The following is a 24,454-nucleotide window of genomic DNA, read 5'->3' as shown; positions in this document are numbered from 1 at the left end:
GGGCATCATGCAACAGCAGGGTTAGATGCAACATTTGTATATCACAACACTCATTCAATTTTTATTTCAGTATAATGAAATAAAGTTATCATTGAATGATAACAAATTGATGATAACATAGCACTTAAGGGGCCGTTCAAATATTACGTAACGCAATTTTCGAGCATTTTCAACCCCCCCTCCCCCCTACGGAACACATTCGTTTCAAAATTTCTAAGCAAAAGCCACAAAGCGTAACAAACTGCTTATACCCCCTCCCCCCCCCCCCCCCCTTAAAGCGTTACGTAATATTTGAATGGTCCCTAACATCGTAGAAGAGTTTTTAAAAGTTTTTGATTCTCATAGAAAAATAATAAATCGAGCAATAGTACATTTTTTACATGTTTCGATGCCGTACAAAACTTTACCCAGTATTACGGATAGGCTTAATGTTATCACCTACAAACTTTATATTGCTTTCATTATTATTACCAGCACTGTTGGTGTAAAAATATTTTTCGGACAACCTTCAATTTTTTTTAAATATTTATTTTTCTAATTCGGTTATCTGTCTGGAACAAAATGCAACAAAATGCAAATCAGAACTAAAACTCAAATGTATACAGGTGTACTGCCGTTTCAAGCAAAATTGTCCCATGTGAAAAAACGTGCAAACGAGAAAAACGCGATTGAAGTTTCAGTTATGTTTCCAAGTTTTTTCTCAAACTAAAAATTTACCGACAGGTTTTTCGTTGTCAATAGTTCAAGTTAATCATACGATGTTTTCTGCCATAAAAAAACTACTCTCCCCTATCCAACGCACTATTCAGGGGAAAAATCGGTCTGGGGTTTAGAACAACCTTTTTTATTGAAAATTTTTAGGATTTTTCCTAAGAACTTCAAATTTTACATTTTTGAGCTAGGAAGTGAAGATTTCTTCAAAACTTTAGAAAAATTTTAAATTACGATGAAAATTTCAAAATTACTGAAAAAAAATTATCAATAATTTTATAATAAAGGTGCATATTCTATGATCATTTCCATCAAAGACAGAATGAAATTTTGAGTTGAGTGAAGACTGTTACATTTCGATTATTCTACAATATATTGTTGCTCCCTGGAAAACCCATAAAATTGGTTTTCTAACTCGATTTTTATAGGTTCTAGAAATGTAACGACGCTCTACGTTATAGCAAAAAAATATTTAGAATTAAAATATTAAAACTGAGTGTTAGATAATCCTCACTTTCTTCTTGGTGGTCTGTAGTGAGCGTTCTCTTAGATTGATAGAAAAAATTCTGGTCCTACAAAGGTAATGAGCGTTTTAAATGCGTGAATCATATTGAAATAAGAATTCATAGAAACGTTGCAAAGCTTTTCAAAGTTTTCCAAACACGTTAATTCAGCCTAAAGAGATTTATATATATACTAGCTGGCCCGGTGTGCTTTGCTACACCTTTCAAAATCGAATGATATTTTCAAAATTTATTATCAATTTTATTGTTTTGTTGGCATTATTTTAAATCAAATTATAACATAATTAGTAAGCAACCGCTATAAAATGAGAGCTACTGAGGTTCGGATTGCATTGCAACAAAAAAATAACTTAAACTAATATTCTGAATATGGATCTATAAATTGTGTTAAAGATCTGATAATTTTAATCTGTTTCTTTAAGCTTCGCCCTAAAAAAGGAGGATCTCAATTAATCGTACGCAAACAATACAACTGATAAAATATAGTTGTTTTTGCTTGATATGTTCTGGATTTATGCAAAAAAAAAACAGATAAGAGAGCCCCTCCCCCTGTCCTTCCCCTCCCCCTGCTGAATGGTGATCGTGATTTTTAATAATCATACCCATTTTTTTCGTTTTGTTGGCTTCGTTAGCATAAATTGAAAATTGAAAATTTATGCTAACAAATTTGTATTGGGCTCCCCCTCCCTCCTCCTATGTACCTACTCACTGAAAGAAGGATGGTGTGTCAGATAATCATAGAATCATACAAAAATGATTTTCGATGTTAAGTTTTGTCCATTTCTCGAATTTTGTTAAAAAAAAGTTCATTGTAAGCTTTCCTCTTCCCTTCCTTTATTCCCAATTCTATCATTCCACTGCAAGAAAGGAATTGTTTGACATAGGAAAATTTCTCGTATTGAAATACCATCCCATGCCAAATTAGGTTTTATTTGCTTTGTAAATTTTCGAGCTATGCATAAACTTGAAAGGAAGTACCATCCCCCCTTCCATTCTCCCCATTGAATGGAGGGGTTTTTTTCGTACTCAAATACTTTTTGAAACCAAATTTTATATCATTTGCTCGATTATTTCTCTAGTTATGCAAAAAAATTGTATGGAAGCCCCCTTTCCCTCTTTATATCTTTCCGCTGAAAAAAGGTGGGGCTTCAATTTACCATAGAAACATTTCTCGTATCCAAATACCCTCACATGCCAAATATGGTTCAATTTTCTCGATCAGCTCTCTAATAATACTGAAAATTGTAAGGGAGACCTCTTCTCCCCCTTTTCATCCACCTTTTTGAAGGAGTGAGGGATACCAAATATTCATAGAAGCATTTCTCTTACCCAAATATCGTTCCATGCCAAATTGGGTTCCATTTGCTGTTGTAGTTCTTGAGTTATGCAATAAAAATTGTGTGAAACTTCCCTCCCTCTTTCCTTTCTCCCCGCTGGAAAAAGGAAGGGGTCTCAAACAATTATTAGAACATATCACGATCCCAAATATCTGCCCATGCCAAATTTGGTTCTGTTTGCTTGATTAGTATTTGAGTAATGTAAAAATTAAAAAGAAAGCCCCTCCCCCCTTTACATCTCCCTACTGTAAAGAGGGAGGGGTCTCAAATAATCATAGAAATATTTTTCGTATCCAAATACCTTCCTATGCCAAATTTGGTTCCATTTGCTTTATTAGTTTTTGAATTATGTAAACAAATTATGAAAGAGGCCCCTCCCCCTTTGAACTGGAAAGAGGGAGGGGTCTCAAATAATCATTGAAATATTTTTCGTATCAAAATACCTTCCCATGCCAAATTTGGTTCCAATATCTTGATTAGTTTTCGAGTTATATGAAAAATTGTAATGTAGCCCCCCTCCCCACTTCCTATCATCCCACTGGGAGGAGAGAGGAGTACCTTATTTTCATAGAAATATTCTCCGTCCCCAAATATCACCCCATGTCAAATTTGATACCATTTGCTTGATTGGTTCTCGAGTTATGCAAAAAATTGTCTTTTGTTCGGGAGGCCCCTCCCCTCTTTCCTGTTAGGGGGAGGGGTCTCAAACCATAATAGGAACCTTCCCCGGCCTTCAATACCCCTACCTGCCAAGTTTCACGCAAATCGGTTCAGTAGTTTCTGAGTCTATAGGGAACAGACAGACAGACAGACAGACAGACAGACAGACAGACAGACAGACAGACAGAAATTCATTTTTATATATATAGATTATCGATGTTGAATGGAAATCATTTTTATAGACACATAAATATTTCTTCCATAATGAAAAAACGGTTTTCCGCAAGGAAACAATGCACACGTTCGATAATGATCGAAACAGATAGTTTTTATGTATTTTTACCAAAACCGCACAAAATACAAATAAATTGTGAGGGGTGAAATATATTGTTGATTGATTTAATTGTAATCTTCTTTACTCAACTTAAAACTACATTCTGACTTCGACAGAAATTATCATAGAGAACACGCCTTTTTACCGTGCTCTTGTTAATTTGCTACAGTGTTGCCAGTTAATTTTAAGATTTAATCTAGACAATTTTTGTCTCTAATATTCAAATTGTTTTCTAAATTTCACATTTTTTGCCCCAATTTTTAATCAATAATTATTTTATTACAAATTTTTCAAGATAATAATATATTTTTGAAGGAATTTCAACACATCTTTGCTCAAAAATGTATAATTTGTTCTTAGGAAAAAGTATTGGTGAAACCTTGAAAAATTTTCTCGGGTATTTTGTTTGCAAATCTTCAAAAAAAAGTTGTTTTAGACCTCCCTTTCGATTTTTTCCCAGAATTGTGCGATAAAAAGGGAAAGTCTCCTTTACAACGTGGCAAATTTTCAGAGATGCCGATTTTTTTTCATGAAATTATTCTACAAAACAGCGTGATCTATTCAAGGATTGGTCGATTTTGGATCGATCTTTGCGAGATCGAACTTTTCAACTCAAATTTCCGATTTTTTGGATCGATTCTTTAGCCTTAATCGGTTTATCTTCGATCCGATCTTTCGATCTTTTGATTGTTTTTTTTTTTCTATTAATTGCGGAGATTTTCAGATTCTGTTTCGTTAAGAATTTTGATACGTCACCATTCGAAAGACTGCTCTTCATTATTGGTACTACCGTTCCTCTAATATTAGACCGACTTAATAAAAAGCGTTTTTTGCCTCTATACTCTTGAGGACAACCTGAACTATCGACAGCTTACACAGCCTTGAATTAAACATCCAGAGCATTTTACTCAGCTCAAGATTTAAGTCCTTATCGAAACTTTTAAGAAGCTCACTAGAAGACTGTTCAGCTTTCCAGATAGCCCGGAAATTTCATGCAATATTTGGGAAGTGTCCGGTGTGGTCCGGTTGCCCGGATTTCATTGAAAAATCAAAGAGAGTTTTTAAAACAATGGATAGTCCCGAACGATATTTTGGAAGTCTAACAAACGATTTAAATTTCCTGATGATTCCCGAAAAAAAAAAGAAAAGTACAACAAGTTGTTATCTTCATAATTTTTTATGAATAATTTCATGGTTTTGACTTAATTTGCCCGGATATTGACCAGATTTTGAGTTGAAAATTTTGAAATCGAATGCTTGGATTTGGCCGGCCAGGTTACGTGCATGAAAAATGCTGGCAACTTTATAATAGCTATACACGTTTGTACCATGCCATGTGACTGAATTGATGGTATTTAAAATATTAAAATCCCAGCTGTAGCCTTTTCAAAATTGACATTTTACAAAGTGAACTAACATAAAATGGTTGAATTGTTTTAATCAGTCAAGTAACAATATTTAGTCTTATTCTTATCTAACGCGCTTACAATTCGAATTTGTAAGTATATAAACGTATATCGTATGGGGATTTTTTTTTAATTTCATAAACACTCAACCAAAGTCATGAAAGGTTAAGCATTCTAACTGATTTTTTTTTTAATGCTCAAGCATTTGATATTCAAATGTATGAACTTTCCTGTCGTTTTCACCTTCTTACTTCAGCATGAAGCAGCACCCTCACACAAATTTAAAAGATCTATCTTGCAGAAATCGATTCTTTTGCTTTGATTTTTTGGGTAGATCGATCCCGGAACCATTCAGTGGAATCGATCTTGGGAATCGAAAGAAGATCAAACAATCCTAATTGGATTCTAGAATAATAATTGTGTTGTTAATTTTATTGCGTTTAATAAAAAAAACATACGAATTTTTGAAAAAATTCGTTCATTATATTTCAAATTTGATGATAGAAATTTAAAATCCATTACCTTATAATTTAAATCAACAATTTCAATATACTTTTGAAAACGACAAATCGTTTTGGATTTCAAGTTTGGCCGGAACAAATTTCTAATCCTTCTTTTGTCACTTGGAGTTGAAATATCACGAGGGGGGAATTATAAAAAATAACAAATTTTTTAAAAAATTGGAACAAATGGGACAAAAGCGTACATGCAACAAACTTGTATACAATGTATATCAAACAATATTGAAAAACCGGATTATTTTTTATCGAAAAATTGAAAAAATCGATGAATGAATTCATGAATTCAAAATTCATACAATTCCCATCCTCTACAGTTTGATATTCGCTTTTCAAATTGTTAGAGTTTTCAATAAAAATTATCATATTTTTTTCCTAAAATGCCTTTAACTTAATTTATTCCCCCCTTTTGCATTTTTGAAAAATCGAAGGGGGTGTGAGAAAAGAGGAATTCGATATTTGTATCGGCCTTATTATTACCTTATCCAACCAAAAGAAACGTTGCTGGTCATGTTATGCAGCAGGATTATTGAATTATTATTTATTTTTTTAATATAATGTAATGAAGTTATCATTTAATGATAACAACCCGATGATAACATGGTTTCTCACATCGTAGGATAGATTTTTTTTAAAGTCTTTGAGTCTCATAGAAAATTCGAGCATTAGATGTACAAATATTAACATTTTTCGATGCCGTAAAAAACTTTACCCAGTATGACGGATTGAATAAATAATACCACCTACAAACTTTATGTTGCTTTTAAAATGCTATACCAACATTGTTTGTGTAAATCAGAATCACATTTTTTTAAATGATTTTTTTTTATAATTTTGTTACCAGTCTTTTAAATCTCGGTTCCATATGGTGGAATATGATTGTTTTGCATCACGCGTATGTTACGCTAGTAGAATTTCTCTTAGTATTTTTTACCCCTAAATGTATACAGCACCCTTATGCTTTTTCTTTGAAAACAACAGAAAATGTAAAATTCAATTCGCACAAAACAAAAATTACTGCAATTGGTACTTTATGCATTATGACATCACAAATATATAAAGAACTACCTATATACATATTTTCAAACGTTTTCATTTGATTTTTCATTAAAACAACGTTCGTTTTAACTTACCACTTTTTCTTAGTAGGGTGAAAATCGCATGTTTTTTATATTTTAAAATAACTGATGATACTAATAATATTTCCGACTACGTCAATTTAATGTCTCATCAACTTAAACCTTTTGATGTATAAGCGTTGTGATTATCTCAGAAGCTAAGTTTTTAGAAGCCATTGAAGTTGAAAAGTGTTGCATGATGCCCCATATGACAGTATTTACCTAAGGTATCAAAAATTTATTTACTTATAGTTCGGCAATTTTCCACTAAGGTGGTACTAGAAAATTATTAGAAAACCTTAAAATTGGGAATAATGATATGGCACACATATTTTCAAATAAAACTACTTAAATGTAAAAAATGGCTAGAAAGACATGATTGGCGAAAATGACAAAACTTACAAAAATGTACAATGATAAAAATAATAACAATAGTGATATGAAAAAGATAGGTATAAATATTCAAAATTACATAAAAAAGCTCCAAAAGCCGGATACAAAAAAAAAAACAAAAACAAAATATTTTCGTTTCAGTAGTTTTAGTTGTGTTTGTAATTTTTTTTTAATTTCAGTAATTTTTATGATTTTTTTCATGCTTTTTGTTATTAATAATAATTGTCGGTTTTGTCTTATTTGTGTTTTTTATATATTTTGCGTATTCTTCATTTTTGTTAGGTTAGGTATATCTATGATTTTAAAAGTTTTGCAGGATTTTCTGTTAAATCTATGTTAAAAAATTATAAGAAAAATTATCATTTCGAAATGAAATCTAATAGACAGCTTAGAAATTTTAAAAGTACTGGAGAGGATAAGAAGTTGGAAATGTATGTATGTAAAAAGTAATAGAAAACTGTAAGACGTAAAATCAAGAACTAGGTATCGGGATCACTTCGGGATTATCTTAAAAAACGCGTTTTTCATTATTGATAAATACTTTTTAAGTATTTCCATTTACAAAGTTAACGATCATGAATAATGTTGGAAAGAAGTCATACCTGGCTCAGAACTATATGGTTAATACCTAATTACTTTATTTTATGAAAAATTACAAAATTTGAACAATTTCTTCAATAAATGTGTGAACATATTTTTTCAATTTAAAAATGACAAAACTTGAATCTAAAATGAAACCAAAAAAAGAATAATAAATGCTGATTTATGGACTCATAAATCACATTTGAGATCCAGATTTTAGAGTCGAAAAATAATCGATCAATGATATTTTTTTTTGCTGAGTGCAATGCAAACTGTCGATGTGTTTGTACATATTTCTACCAAAATTCTAGAATCAGAAGATGCTAACTCTGCTTTGCATTCTGTTGCATCTGATAATTGAATTAAAATTATTTCTAGGTATTTAAATAAAAATGTCTAACGAATACATATAATCTGGCAATATTCGAGGCTATGTTAAACAATGTATGTTGCGTTATCACATCTAACTTCGCTGTTGCATGATTCACTTGCTTGACGGTATATTCAAATTTAATATTTAAAACAAAAATTGATTATATGAAAAAAAAAATAGCTCTCATGAATCAGGATTGTACAACGTTCCAGTTCATACATACATAAATACATATATACATACTTATCCATAAACTTTTACTAATCTATTCATCATGTTCCAATATTGGTAAATATTTCCTTATCTCAAAATTGCAATGTTTGTGCTTCATTGTTCAATCAATGTTTTTTGTATGGATTTTTCCCAAGCGCATTTCGCTTATCCAGTTTTTCAACTGTTATGATTCACATATTTCCATCACTTTAAATCCAGCTACGGCGCTGAAAAAATATGGTACAAATCCTCTCAAACTTTGAAATTATAAAATCAAGGATAATTTTCACCCGAAAAATCTCTCACCTCCAATCCGAGAACTGCAACGGTGAGCACCAGCAAAATTGCCGAACCACAGATAAGCACAAAGTTCTTCACGGATTTTTTCTTGGAACATTCCGGTGGTAAACTGACAAGTCCCGAATTGGGACTCGCACTCAGAAATGGCTTAAGCGCTTCAACAGTCATTTTTGCATCTGCAGAAATGTCTCACAAGGTTTGTTGAAAATTTCACTCCCCACAATTTCACTTGTTTCACTAAATCACACTAATTAATCCTTCAAAACTTAAATCAGCCAAAATAAATTCCACTAGAGAGTCCTTGTTTGATCACACAAAGTAACTGTAGCGCGTGCCGAATTTGAATATCGCGACCGTCCGCGTTCTACTGAACCGGGATCAGGACGCTTACTAACTTAAAACCCGGCTCGTTCTTCCTGCCTTGACTGTTTAGTGCGCTTGACTATTTAGTCGACGATGTTGCTGTCTTGCGCACGATTCTTATGTCGTTACGCCTCAACTTTGGCGCAGAACGTCACAGTTCATTCTTAACGTCCAACACTTATAACAGACGGGAATACTCAGAAGGAAAAGTGTGAGAGAGATATAGTTAGAACCAGAGAGACCAAACTTTTGGTAGTTTTTATTTTACTCTACCTCCGAACAGATTCAAACATTTCCGCCCAACAGACAGATAGACAGATCACGCTCTCATCTCGTCTCGTATCGATGTTTGTCTTTTCCCTCATCTAATCGGTTGTTTAAACAAATTACATTAGTCGAACATTTGCCAGATATGCTCGCCCAGGCGGAGAGATTCATTCATCATTTCGATTTTCATTAATGTTAAGCATTGGCTTGGTACCGCTGTTTTAATCATAGACACGCGTGGGCGAGGCGCAAAAGTGGAATATGAAAAACAATTCGGTCCGGTATATTCCACATAAATAACGATTAAATCCAGTGTTGAATATTATTTTTGTCATTTTTGTCATTTTTGTCATTTTTGTCATTTTTGTCATTTTTGTCATTTTTGTCATTTTTGTCATTTTTGTCGTTTTTGTCATTTTTGTCATTTTTGTCATTTTTGTCATTTTTGTCATTTTTGTCATTTTTGTCATTTTTGTCATTTTTGTCATTTTGGTCATTTTTTTCATTTTTGTCATTTTTGTCATTTTTGTAATTTTTGTCATTTTTGTAATTTTGTCATTTTTGTCATTTTTGTCATTTTTGTCATTTTTGTCATATTTGTCTTTTTTGTCATTTTTGTCATTTTTGTCATTTTTGTCATTTTTGTCATTTTTGTCATTTTTGTCATTTTTGTCATTTTTGTCATTTTTGTCATTTTTGTCATTTTTGTCATTTTTGTCATTTTGGTCATTTTTGTCATTTTTGTCATTTTTGTCATTTTTGTCATTTTTGTCATTTTTGTCATTTTTGTCATTTTTGTCATTTTTGTCATTTTTGTCATTTTTGTCATTTTTGTCATTTTTGTCATTTTTGTCATTTTTGTCATTTTTGTCATTTTTGTCATTTTTGTCATTTTGGTCATTTTTTTCATTTTTGTCATTTTTGTCATTTTTGTCATTTTTGTAATTTTTGTCATTTTTGTAATTTTGTCATTTTTGTCATTTTTGTCATTTTTGTCATTTTTGTCATATTTGTCTTTTTTGTCATTTTTGTCATTTTTGTCATTTTTGTCATTTTTGTCATTTTTGTCATTTTTGTCATTTTTGTCATTTTTGTCATTTTTGTCATTTTTGTCATTTTTGTCATTTTTGTCATTTTTGTCATTTTTGTCATTTTTGTCATTTTTGTCATTTTTGTCATTTTGGTCATTTTGGTCATTTTGGTCATTTTGGTCATTTTTGTCATTTTGGTCATTTTGGTCATTTTTGTCATTTTTGTCATTTTTGTCATTTTTGTCATTTTGGTCATTTTGGTCATTTTTGTCATTTTGGTTATTTTTGTCATTTTGGTAATTTTTGTCATTTTTGTCATTTTTGTCATTTTTGTCATTTTTGTCATTTTTGTCATTTTTGTCATTTTTGTCATTTTTGTCATTTTTGTCATTTTTGTCATTTTTGTCATTTTTGTCATTTTTGTCATTTTTGTCATTTTTGTCATTTTGGTCATTTTTTTCATTTTTGTCATTTTTGTCATTTTTGTCATTTTTGTAATTTTTGTCATTTTTGTAATTTTGTCATTTTTGTCATTTTTGTCATTTTTGTCATTTTTGTCATTTTTGTCATTTTGGTCATTTTTTTCATTTTTGTCATTTTTGTCATTTTTGTCATTTTTGTAATTTTTGTCATTTTTGTAATTTTGTCATTTTTGTCATTTTTGTCATTTTTGTCATATTTGTCTTTTTTGTCATTTTTGTCATTTTTGTCATTTTTGTCATTTTTGTCATTTTTGTCATTTTTGTCATTTTTGTCATTTTTGTCATTTTTGTCATTTTTGTCATTTTGGTCATTTTGGTCATTTTGGTCATTTTGGTCATTTTTGTCATTTTGGTCATTTTGGTCATTTTTGTCATTTTTGTCATTTTTGTCATTTTTGTCATTTTGGTCATTTTGGTCATTTTTGTCATTTTGGTTATTTTTGTCATTTTGGTAATTTTGGTAATTTTTGTCATTTTGGTCATTTTGGTTATTCTGGTCATTTTGGTCATTTTTGTCATTTTTGTCATTTTGGTCATTTTGGTCATTTTTGTTATTTTGGTCTTTTGGTCATTTTGGTCATTTTTGTCATTTTGGTCATTTTGGTCATTTTGGTCATTTTGGTCATTTTTGTCATTTTTGTCATTTTTGTCATTTTTGTCATTTTTGTCATTTTTGTCATTTTTGTCATTTTTGTCATTTTTGTCATTTTTGTCATTTTTGTCATTTTTGTCATTTTTGTCATTTTTGTCATTTTGGTCATTTTGGTCATTTTGGTCATTTTTGTCATTTTTGTCATTTTGGTCATTTTTGTCATTTTTGTCATTTTTGTCATTTTGGTCATTTTGGTCATTTTTGTCATTTTGGTTATTTTTGTCATTTTGGTAATTTTTGTCATTTTTGTCATTTTTGTCATTTTTGTCATTTTTGTCATTTTTGTCATTTTTGTCATTTTTGTCATTTTTGTCATTTTTGTCATTTTTGTCATTTTTGTCATTTTTGTCATTTTTGTCATTTTGGTCATTTTGGTCATTTTGGTCATTTTGGTCATTTTTGTCATTTTGGTCATTTTGGTCATTTTGGTCATTTTGGTCATTTTTGTCATTTTTGTCATTTTTGTCATTTTTGTCATTTTTGTCATTTTTGTCATTTTTGTCATTTTTGTCATTTTTGTCATTTTTGTCATTTTTGTCATTTTTGTCATTTTTGTCATTTTTGTCATTTTTGTCATTTTTGTCATTTTTGTCATTTTTGTCATTTTTGTCATTTTTGTCATTTTTGTCATTTTTGTCATTTTTGTCATTTTTGTCATTTTTGTCGTTTTTGTCATTTTTGTCATTTTTGTCATTTTTGTCATTTTTGTCATTTTTGTCATTTTTGTCATTTTTGTCATTTTTGTCATTTTGGTCATTTTTTTCATTTTTGTCATTTTTGTCATTTTTGTCATTTTTGTCATTTTTGTAATTTTTGTCATTTTTGTAATTTTGTCATTTTTGTCATTTTTGTCATTTTTGTCATTTTTGTCATATTTGTCTTTTTTGTCATTTTTGTCATTTTTGTCATTTTTGTCATTTTTGTCATTTTTGTCATTTTTGTCATTTTTGTCATTTTTGTCATTTTTGTCATTTTTGTCATTTTTGTCATTTTTGTCATTTTGGTCATTTTGGTCATTTTGGTCATTTTGGTCATTTTGGTCATTTTGGTCATTTTTGTCATTTTTGTCATTTTTGTCATTTTTGTCATTTTGGTCATTTTGGTCATTTTTGTCATTTTGGTTATTTTTGTCATTTTGGTAATTTTGGTAATTTTTGTCATTTTGGTCATTTTGGTTATTCTGGTCATTTTGGTCATTTTTGTCATTTTTGTCATTTTGGTCATTTTGGTCATTTTTGTTATTTTGGTCTTTTGGTCATTTTTGTCATTTTTGTCATTTTTGTCATTTTGGTCATTTTGGTCATTTTGGTCATTTTTGTCATTTTTGTCATTTTTGTCATTTTTGTCATTTTTGTCATTTTTGTCATTTTTGTCATTTTTGTCATTTTTGTCATTTTTGTCATTTTTGTCATTTTTGTCATTTTTGTCATTTTTGTCATTTTTGTCATTTTGGTCATTTTGGTCATTTTGGTCATTTTGGTCATTTTTGTCATTTTGGTCATTTTGGTCATTTTTGTCATTTTTGTCATTTTTGTCATTTTGGTCATTTTGGTCATTTTTGTCATTTTGGTTATTTTTGTCATTTTGGTAATTTTGGTAATTTTTGTCATTTTGGTCATTTTGGTTATTCTGGTCATTTTGGTCATTTTTGTCATTTTTGTCATTTTGGTCATTTTGGTCATTTTTGTTATTTTGGTCTTTTGGTCATTTTGGTCATTTAGGTCATTTTGGTCATTTTGGTCATTTTTGTCATTTTGGTCATTTTTGTCATTTTGGTCATTTTGGTCATTTTGGTCATTTTGGTCATTTTTGTCATTTTGGTCATTTTGGTCATTTTGGTCATTTTGGTCATTTTTGTCATTTTTGTCATTTTTGTCATTTTTGTCATTTTTGTCATTTTTGTCATTTTTGTCATTTTTGTCATTTTTGTCATTTTTGTCATTTTTGTCATTTTTGTCATTTTTGTCATTTTTGTCATTTTTGTCATTTTTGTCATTTTTGTCATTTTTGTCATTTTTGTCATTTTTGTCATTTTTGTCATTTTTGTCATTTTTGTCATTTTTGTCATTTTTGTCATTTTTGTCATTTTTGTCATTTTTGTCATTTTTGTCATTTTTGTCATTTTTGTCATTTTTGTCATTTTTGTCATTTTGGTCATTTTGGTCATTTTTGTCATTTTTGTCATTTTGGTCATTTTGGTCATTTTTGTCATTTTTGTCATTTTTGTGATTTTTGTGATTTTTGTCATTTTTGTCATTTTTGTCATTTTTGTGATTTTTGTGATTTTTGTCATTATTGTCATTTTTGTCATTTTTGTCATTTTTGTCATTTTTGTCATTTTTGTCATTTTTGTCATTTTTGTCATTTTTGTCATTTTTGTCATTTTTGTCATTTTTGTCATTTTTGTCATTTTTGTCATTTTTGTCATTTTTGTCATTTTTGTCATTTTTGTCATTTTTGTCATTTTTGTCATTTTTGTCATTTTTGTCATTTTTGTCATTTTTGTCATTTTTGTCATTTTTGTCATTTTTGTCATTTTTGTCATTTTTGTCATTTTTGTCATTTTTGTCATTTTTGTCATTTTTGTCATTTTTGTCATTTTTGTCATTTTTGTCATTTTTGTCATTTTTGTCATTTTTGTCATTTTTTTCATTTTTGTCATTTTTGTCATTTTTGTCATTTTTGTCATTTTTGTCATTTTTGTCATTTTTGTCATTTTTGTCATTTTTGTCATTTTTGTCATTTTTATCATTTTTGTCATTTTTGTCATTTTTGTCATTTTTGTCATTTTTGTCATTTTTGTCATTTTTGTCATTTTTGTCATTTTTGTCATTTTTGTCATTTTTGTCATTTTTGTCATTTTTGTCATTTTTGTCATTTTTGTCATTTTTGTCATTTTTGTCATTTTTGTCATTTTTGTCATTTTTGTCATTTTTGTCATTTTTGTCATTTTTGTCATTTTTGTCATTTTTGTCATTTTTGTCATTTTTGTCATTTTTGTCATTTTTGTCATTTTTGTCATTTTTGTCATTTTTGTCATTTTTGTCATTTTTGTCATTTTTGTCATTTTTGTCATTTTTGTCATTTTTGTCATTTTTGTCATTTTTGTCATTTTTGTCATTTTTGTCATTTTTGTCATTTTTGTCATTTTTGTCATTTTTGTCATTTTTGTCATTTTTGTCATTTTTGTCATTTTTGTCATTTTTGTCATTTTTGTCATTTTTGTCATTTTTGTCATTTTTGTCATTTTTGTCATTTTTGTCATTTTTGTCATTTTTGTCATTTTTGTCATTTTTGTCATTTTTGTCATTTTTGTCATTTTTGTCATTTTTGTCATTTTTGTCATTTTTGTCATTTTTGTCATTTTTGTCATTTTTGTCATTTTTGTCATTTTTGTCATTTTTGTCATTTTTGTCATTTTTGTCATTTTTGTCATTTTTGTCATTTTTGTCATTTTTGTCATTTTTGTCATTTTTGTCATTTTTGTTATTTTTTATTTTGGCAACTTTGCCAATTTTGCTTTATTTGATTATTTAATTACTTCTAGTCATTTTGGATAATTTCGTTTGGATCGTTTAGATAATTTCGGTATTTTAACATGGATCAGGAAAAAAAATACTTGGATGATTATTGAGGGTTGAATAATCGAAGCATTGAGAGTCTTTGAAATTAGGCATAATTATTTTTATCAGTAAAACTATCAGTATTAAATCTATCAAAACTATGTTATACCACAAAAAATATCAAAATTTATGTTTTATTTATTATTTTAAATTTTGAGTAAGCGAATTCACTCCCAAAAACTTTTTCTATTCTATAAATATTTATATTCATACATATTTGTCGTTTTAACGAGAAGAAAAAAGATTTTTTAAATAGAAGGTGTTGGTTTTCACAACTTTAAAATAACTAGATGTGAAAGTAATTTAAAACCAAAAAATACATACACATGTGAAAGTTTCGTCTGGTTATTATCAACAATATCAAATTGTTGATGAAACTAATGAAATTTTTATAAATTAACATCAAACATGACGATAAAACACCCTCTATAGCGCTGCTAATTGCCAAGTGGCGCCAAGGAAATTTGAAAAATGCAAATAGCTTTAGCAAATTTTTTGTAAAAGTGCAGAACCGAATTGCGCTTCAATAAACGCTGATATTTACGATCGGATGCCAATTTTGGGAATTTCGTGTGTCTGATCCGAATCATTCCAGAGAGCATCACGAGGAGGAGATGAAAGAATGATCTAGCCAGCTAGCTAGGGCGCTTCTTGTCCATCGGCTCATCTGGATGATGCCGGGCCTGGTGACGATGATGATTTTGAACCCCGTCCGAGGCTGGCTGGCGTTGATGAAGCGTGTCTCTCAAGTTCACCCATCTGGTGGATGAATTAACATTGTTACGCCGCCCGGTTAGTAAACTTATAAATAATGTTGGCTAATTGCTCTATTAAGCAGCGGTCAGTGGCGTTTTGTTATGTGCCAATAGTGGGTATTGATTAACAGGTAGTTGTTTAAAAAGAATACCAAAAAGCTTTAAGGCATATGGATTTTTGAACTCGACTGACAAATGACTACTAAAAAAGAAATGCATGTTTTTTCCTGTTAGGTTTAAAGTTATTGGCTTATGAAGTCGACGCCTATGATCACCGGATAAAACGCTACCCGTATAGCTTCTGGTCAATGTCCTCTCCCAATCCCATGTCCAACGTCTCTGGTCTCAAGCATGCTTTGAGACCCCCATTTCTGACCATGTTGAATCGGCGCTGATCCAGACCTAGGAAATTGGGCGTATCGACATTTGTCTATTTTTTCAATTACGATGCTAAATCGACCAAATGATAAACACTGTTTGCGGTGATGTCAAATGAACTAGATCGAGCAGTCTATTTGCGCAGTGGCGCCTTCTTCCGATTTCGGTTGGACGCCTTCACAAATTTTCAAGCATCGGAAGAAGATGGTAAATAATTTATTGATAAGCCGAACTCATGCTGGGCCCGAGCTGCTTCTATGCCCAACTTTGTTGTTGGTGGTCTGATTTATGGAAGGTCAGGGCTATGTGACAAGCCCAAGAAAAATCGTCAAAAACAAATTTTACCGATTCGAATCAAATTTAATAGATCGAAGACAACCATCATATCGCCAACAACTAATCTGATTTATCTACCGGATGGAGCAATTTGAAATGCAAAGATGTTGTTTTTATAAGTTTCTGCAAAATTTTTATGAGATGAGAAATATTCTCATTCCCACCCGCGATCCATGCGAATCGTTGCAAATCGTCAATTAATTTTGATGGTGTCATAACATGCTGTTTGATGGTGCCGAATATTTTGGAAGCAGATTCCATGTTAGCCAGCCTCAATTCTTTTGAACGAAAAGCAGGAAAACAAAAAATTTAAAAACTACCAAATTGAAGAAAAATGTTAAGATATCCATAATAACTAAAATACAAAAAAAAATATCAAATTTAACAAAATAATCAAATGAGAAAAATTGAATACATGGCAACACGGACGAAACTGACAATAATGATCAAATTATGATAGTAAAATTGATCAATCTGACAAATTGATAAATCTGATAAATCTGACAAAAATGACAAAAATGACAAAAATGACAAAAATGACAAAAATGACAAAAATGACAAAAATGACAAAAATGACAAAAATGACAAAAATGACAAAAATGACAAAAATGACAAAAATGACAAAAATGACAAAAATGACAAAAATGACAAAAATGACAAAAATGACAAAAATGACAAAAATGACAAAAATGACAAAAATGACAAAAATGACAAAAATGACAAAAATGACAAAAATGACAAAAATGACAAAAATGACAAAAATGACAAAAATGACAAAAATGACAAAAATGACAAAAATGACAAAAATGACAAAAATGACAAAAATGACAAAAATGACAAAAATGACAAAAATGACAAAAATGACAAAAATGACAAAAATGACAAAAATGACAAAAATGACAAAAATGACAAAAATGACAAAAATGACAAAAATGACAAAAATGACAAAAATGACAAAAATGACAAAAATGACAAAAATGACAAAAATGACAAAAATGACAAAAATGACAAAAATGACAAAAATGACAAAAATGACAAAAATGACAAAAATGACAAAAATGACAAAAATGACAAAAATGACAAAAATGACAAAAATGACAAAAATGACAAAAATGACAAAAATGACAAAAATGACAAAAATGACAAAAATGACAAAAATGACAAAAATGACAAAAATGACAAAAATGACCAAAATGACCAAAATGACCAAAATGACAAAAATGACCAAAATGACCAAAATGACCAAAATGACCTAAATGACCAAAATGACCAAAAGACCAAAATAACAAAAATGACCAAAATGACCAAAATGACAAAAATGACAAAAATGACAAAAATGACAAAAATGACAAAAATGACAAAAATGACAAAAATGACAAAAATGACAAAAATGACAAAAATGACAAAAATGACAAAAATGACAAAAATGACAAAAATGACAAAAATGACAAAAATGACAAAAATGACAAAAATGACAAAAATGACAAAAATGACAAAAATGACAAAAATGACAAAAATGACAAAAATGACAAAAATGACAAAAATGACAAAAATGACAAAAATGACAAAAATGACAAAAATGACAAAAATGACAAAAATGACAAAAATGACAAAAATGACAAAAATGACAAAAATGACAAAAATGACAAAAATGACAAAAATGACAAAAATGACAAAAATGACAAAAATGACAAAAATGACAAAAATGACAAAAATGACAAAAATGACAAAAATGACAAAAATGACAAAAATGACAAAAATGACAAAAATGACAAAAATGACAAAAATGACAAAAATGACAAAAATGACAAAAATGACAAAAATGACAAAAATGAAAAAATGACAAAAATGACAAAAAGACAGAAATGTCAAAAATGCAAAAATGACAAAAGTGACAAAAATGACAAAAATGACAAAAAAAAACAAAAATGACAAAAATGACAAAAATGACAAAAAAAAAACAAAAATGACAAAAAGACAAAAGTGACAAAAATGACAAAAATGACAAAAATGACAAAAATGACAAAAATGACAAAAATGACAAAAATGACAAAAATGACAAAAATGACAAAAATGACAAAAATGACAAAAATGACAAAAATGACAAAAATGACAAAAATGACAAAAATGACAAAAATGACAAAAATGACAAAAATGACAAAAATGACAAAAATGACAAAAATGACAAAAATGACAAAAATGACAAAAATGACAAAAATGACAAAAATGACAAAAATGACAAAAATGACAAAAATGACAAAAATGACAAAAATGACAAAAATGACAAAAATGACAAAAATGACAAAAATGACAAAAATGACAAAAATGACAAAAATGACAAAAATGACAAAAATGACAAAAATGACAAAAATGACAAAAATGACAAAAATGACAAAAATGACAAAAATGACAAAAATGACAAAAATGACAAAAATGACAAAAATGACAAAAATGAAAAAAATGACAAAAATGACAAAAATGACAAAAATGACAAAAATGACAAAAATGACAAAAATGACAAAAATGACAAAAATGACAAAAATGACAAAAATGACAAAAATGACAAAAATGACAAAAATGACAAAAATGACAAAAATGACAAAAATGACAAAAATGACAAAAATGACAAAAATGACAAAAATGACAAAAATGACAAAAATGACAAAAATGACAAAAATGACAAAAATGACAAAAATGACAAAAATGACAAAAATGACAAAAATGACCAAAATGACCAAAATGACCAAAATGACAAAAATGACCAAAATGACCAAAATGACCAAAATGACCAAAATGACCTAAATGACCAAAATGACCAAAAGACCAAAATAACAAAAATGACCAAAATGACCAAAATGACAAAAATGACAAAAATGACAAAAATGACAAAAATGACAAAAATGACAAAAATGACAAAAATGACAAAAATGACAAAAATGACAAAAATGACAAAAATGACAAAAATGACAAAAATGACAAAAATGACAAAAATGACAAAAATGACAAAAATGACAAAAATGACAAAAATGACAAAAATGACAAAAATGACAAAAATGACAAAAATGACAAAAATGACAAAAATGACAAAAATGACAAAAATGACAAAAATGACAAAAATGACAAAAATGACAAAAATGACAAAAATGACAAAAATGACAAAAATGACAAAAATGACAAAAATGACAAAAATGACAAAAATGACAAAAATGACAAAAATGACAAAAATGACAAAAATGACAAAAATGACAAAAATGACAAAAATGACAAAAATGACAAAAATGACAAAAATGACAAAAATGACAAAAATGACAAAAATGACAAAAATGACAAAAATGACAAAAATGACAAAAATGACAAAAATGACAAAAATGACAAAAATGACAAAAATGACAAAAATGACAAAAATGACAAAAATGACAAAAATGACAAAAATGACAAAAATGACAAAAATGACAAAAATGACAAAAATGACAAAAATGACAAAAATGACAAAAATGACAAAAATGACAAAAATGACAAAAATGACAAAAATGACAAAAATGACAAAAATGACAAAAATGACAAAAATGACAAAAATGACAAAAATGACAAAAATGACAAAAATGACAAAAATGACAAAAATGACAAAAATGACAAAAATGACAAAAATGACAAAAATGACAAAAATGACAAAAATGACAAAAATGACAAAAATGACAAAAATGACAAAAATGACAAAAATGACAAAAATGACAAAAATGACAAAAAGACAAAAATGACAAAAATGACAAAAATGACAAAAATGACAAAAATGACAAAAATGACAAAAATGACAAAAATGACAAAAATGACAAAAATGACAAAAATGACAAAAATGACAAAAATGACAAAAATGACAAAAATGACAAAAATGACAAAAATGACAAAAATGACAAAAACGACAAAAATGACAAAAATGACAAAAATGACAAAAATGACAAAAATGACAAAAATGACAAAAATGACAAAAATGACAAAAATGACAAAAATGACAAAAATGACAAAAATGACAAAAATGACAAAAATGACAAAAATGACAAAAATGACAAAAATGACAAAAATGACAAAAATGACAAAAATGACAAAAATGACAAAAATGACAAAAATGACAAAAATGACAAAAATGACACAAAAATGACCAAAATGACAAAAATAACAAAAATAACAAAAATGACAAAAATGACAAAAATGGTTGATGGTTTTTTAAATTTTTCACAGCCCCCTGTCACGATATTTTAGAGCTCATCGCCCCCTAAGAGTATTTTAGAACAAATTTGTTCCAAAAACAACAAAAATCGAAAGCTTTGAGCCATTCTGCCGCCCTCTTGCAGACTCTCAATGCCCCAAGGGGTTGTAGGGCCCACTTTATCACTGATTTACTGGTTTTTGTAAAAACTATACATATCAACGTGCTGTTCGTCGAATCCACAATTCTTATCTCAAATTTGTTTTAACTGTTTACCGATTAAATTAAAAAAAGCTCTCTTTTCTTATCATCACAAAATGAACCCAACGCAAGTTCATTGCTCGAATCGTGATTTTCTTACGCATCGCTTAATTTTACAATTTCAATAATAATTTAAAAAAATCTCATCGATTCATGCAAATATTGATCATCTGATTTGTTTCCGTGCATTTGTTGTTAAAATGCGAATACCAGAATCTCCCTCCATCAGATAGATTTTGCACACTGGAAAATTTAAATTTTCTTCCCGGCCAAAACAGTAAGTACCGAATACGATACTTGAAAAGCCAGAATATATCCATTAAGCTTCTTGGAAATATGTTGATGTTTGTTAAATGAATTAGAGTTATAAATTATGAATTAACAAAGTAGTTCGTTGTTCCTTAGGATTCTAAAACTTGTGAATAAAATAATTCAAAAATCATTATACAACCCCATAGTCCCCTTCCAGCTGCAAGAACTGTCAAAATAAATAGATCAAAACAAATTCCATCCACAAAACGGACAGAAAAGCTCAGTTTTCTCTTTCTTAAGTTTAAAACCAGGATCGACAGTGCCATGGCCATCCCCCGGATAATGGTGTTTCGGCCCAGCTGGGAGGAGTTCCAGGATTTTTCCGGCTACATCAAATACATGGAATCCAAGGGTGCCCACAAAGCTGGACTGGTAAAGGTATGGATTTTGTTTTTTGTTTAAGGGGTGTTCGAGAGATTTTGTTTTATAGGTTGTACCACCCCCTGAGTGGATTCCCCGTAAACAGGGCTACGATTTAAAGAACATAAATGTAACGATAAAAACACCGATATCGCAAGTGGTCAGTGGTATGCAAGGTCTCTATCAGCAGCTCAACATCCAAAAGCGATCCATGACCGTACAGGAGTTTTACGAAAAAACACGTCAGGAGCGGCATGCTACACCGAGACACTTTGATTACGAGGATCTGGAAAAAAAGTTTTGGAAAAACGTCACATATGTTGCAGCAACCTATGGCGCTGATGTGCCGGGAAGTTTAACAGATCCAGAAATCAAAGTGTGGAACATCAACTGCCTGGGGACTATACTGGATTACGTTAACACAGACTACAACATATCAATAGCCGGGGTTAATACGGCTTACCTTTATTTCGGAATGTGGAAGACTACTTTTGCTTGGCACACCGAAGACATGGATCTGTATTCCATAAATTATCTTCACTTCGGTGCTCCGAAAACCTGGTACGCGATACCCCCAGAGCATGGGAAAAAACTAGAAAAACTAGCCGAACGGTATTTCCCTGCCAATTATAATGAATGCAAAGCTTTCCTGAGGCACAAAATGACCCTCATCAGCATTCAGGTGCTCAAACAAAACGGCATCCCGTTCAATAAGATTACCCAGGAACCGGGCGAGATAATGATAACGTTTCCGTACGGTTATCATGCCGGTTTCAATCATGGGTTCAACTGTGCCGAATCGACCAATTTTGCCACGGAGCGTTGGGTCGAGTATGGGAAACGCGCTTCGGTTTGCAACTGCCGTCCCGATATGGTCAAGATATCGATGGACACTTTTGTGCGCCGTTTCCAACCGGATCGGTACGAAAAGTGGGTACGTGGAGAGGACTACGGTTATCATCCGGAGGATCCCAACACCTACTGCGCTGCACCAAAACCTAGGTCGTTGCCGAAACATTTTAGAAGGTTGATTATTTGTTATATTTTAGCTTATATCATGTTGGTACTAAAATTCAATATTCGTCTTCAGAATGCTTGACCAACAACTGGAGGACCAAAAACGGGGATGTGCCCCAGTCAAAATGACAAAAAGGTGCTTAACTAAATAGTTTTTTTTTGTAAACTTTGATTCAACATATTATTTTGATCCTATTTCAATAACAGGAAAACTCCTAAGAAGCTGCCCAAAACAAAGGTGAAAACGATTTGGAGTCAGCTCGACGATGGTCGAGAACATGGGATTTCCAAAAATATGCTGCTAGATGGTCCTGCGAAAAACAACAACCGCATTCGTTTTCAAACCAAAACCATAAAGCTTCTAGATGACTGAGGTCGGATTACCAAAAAAAAACATCAACAAAAAAGCAAACAACCAATTACCCGACCATGCGGAAGTTTAGTTTAGCTAGTAAAATTGTCCGACCATAGTGCAATCGCAACGAGAATATCTGTAGGCAGTATTTAGAATCTAAGACGGTAAATGCGAAGCGGTTTTTAATCAATTGAGCGTACCACCCCCAGTCACTTCTTGCTTTTATTCAAGTTTGGTTGAGAATTGTTTTAGAGTTTTTTTCTCCCTACAACCGATTTAGTGCGTACACCTCAATGTGTTGTGTACATAGTGAGATCTCAATTTATTTGCTGAAATATAATCAAACTAAGTTATTTAATTTAATTTCAATTGATTATCAAAAGCATTTTGAAATGTGCAATAAATATCATTTCGATTGGAATATCGTGTACTACATGAGAGATGTTTTCTTTTTATTTAGCTTAGGAATATCTATACAGTTTTCTGGAATCCCGGGACACTTTTGATGTAGGTTTGTAAACCAAAAATTCAAAATCTGAGGCTTTATTATTATTATTCTTGATGCTTCTCGATTCGATGAAATACAAAATCGAATTTGAAAAGATCAAAGAATTGGATTTTCTTTTTGCTATACTTCACTGACACCTAGTGGCGAATAGTGTAGCTAGTAAATTTGGCTGCGTGCTTTGAAATTTTGCATTCCTGTCTTCTAACAGAGGTGCCAGGTGTCCTGATAAATAGGATTTGTACTGATTTTCGGAAGACCGTCTTGATTTTTAAATTGTCCTGATTTTGAAAAAATTGTCTTAAAATGTACTGAATTGACCTGATTTTCGAAAAAAAAAAATCAAATCTTAAATCGAATTAATAGCTAAACTTTCAGAATATCATACAAATCTGCAATAAAATGTATTAATTTTAACCGATAATAATGTTCGGTTCAGATGATAATAAATTGGTGTTTTTCATATAAAGTGCAGCAGGCCTGCCACGATTCTGATTGCCTCAGTGCATAAATTAAGGCGTCTACAGTACCTGTATTTCGCCTTTATTTATGCAATTCAAGCAGAATTTGTGATGCCCTGATTTTTGACAAAACCACCTGGCATCCATGTCTTCTAGGATTTCAGGGAAGAATTATGTTAAACGTTTTTAAGTTTTTAAATGAATGCATTAGGAGCAACCAAAAAGCTCCAAAATACTTACTCTATTTATATCTCTTTCCACGTTCGCTAAAAATTTCATTTTTAAAGGCAGATGATCGAAAAAACTAATAGAAACATTTGCAACAACTTTATTAGATTTTTTTTGGAAATTTCATCCTAAAGAATAATTCAACCCAAGACTCCATCATTGGACGTTTATAGCATGAAACAGGTTTTCATTTTCCGTAGAGTTCCGTTATTTTGTAGAAATATTTAAAAGTGTTTACTGATTTGTGAAGTTTTAAATTCATTGTGAAACGCAGACAATATTAAACGCATACAAATAGGCAAAGAATTTATTAAAAAGGAATAAATAACGAATTGTTGGGGCACGTTTTGTTGTTCGTTGTTAAGCCTCTTTTTATTTCATAAAAATATGTTTAA

General features: G+C 30.1%; 2 protein-coding genes across 2 annotated transcripts in view; one reads left to right on the top strand and one right to left on the bottom strand.

Moving 5' to 3' along the window:
• Window positions 1-8,802, bottom strand: part of LOC129756839 (protein eiger) — a 56,132-nt gene extending 47,330 nt beyond the window's left edge. The window contains exon 1 of the mRNA XM_055753870.1: window positions 8,476-8,802. Within this exon, the coding sequence (XP_055609845.1) occupies window positions 8,476-8,637 (162 nt within the window). The 5' untranslated portion in view covers window positions 8,638-8,802. The remainder of the gene's footprint in view (window positions 1-8,475) is intronic.
• Window positions 8,803-21,295: 12,493 nt separating this feature from the next.
• LOC129754921 (probable lysine-specific demethylase 4A) lies at window positions 21,296-23,260 on the top strand. Its single transcript, XM_055751189.1, has 4 exons — window positions 21,296-21,511; window positions 21,564-22,519; window positions 22,584-22,646; window positions 22,718-23,260. The coding sequence occupies exons 1-4, from the start codon at window positions 21,398-21,400 to the stop codon at window positions 22,881-22,883; spliced, it is 1,299 nt and encodes a 432-aa protein (XP_055607164.1). The 5' UTR covers window positions 21,296-21,397; the 3' UTR covers window positions 22,884-23,260.
• The last annotated feature ends 1,194 nt before the right edge of the window (window positions 23,261-24,454 follow it).

The sequence above is a fragment of the Uranotaenia lowii genome, chromosome 3 (assembly GCF_029784155.1).
Source record: "Uranotaenia lowii strain MFRU-FL chromosome 3, ASM2978415v1, whole genome shotgun sequence".
Lineage (NCBI taxonomy): Eukaryota > Metazoa > Arthropoda > Insecta > Diptera > Culicidae > Uranotaenia > Uranotaenia lowii.
The sequence above is the reverse complement of the archived record's forward strand: the minus strand, read 5'-3'. Positions and strand labels throughout refer to the sequence as shown.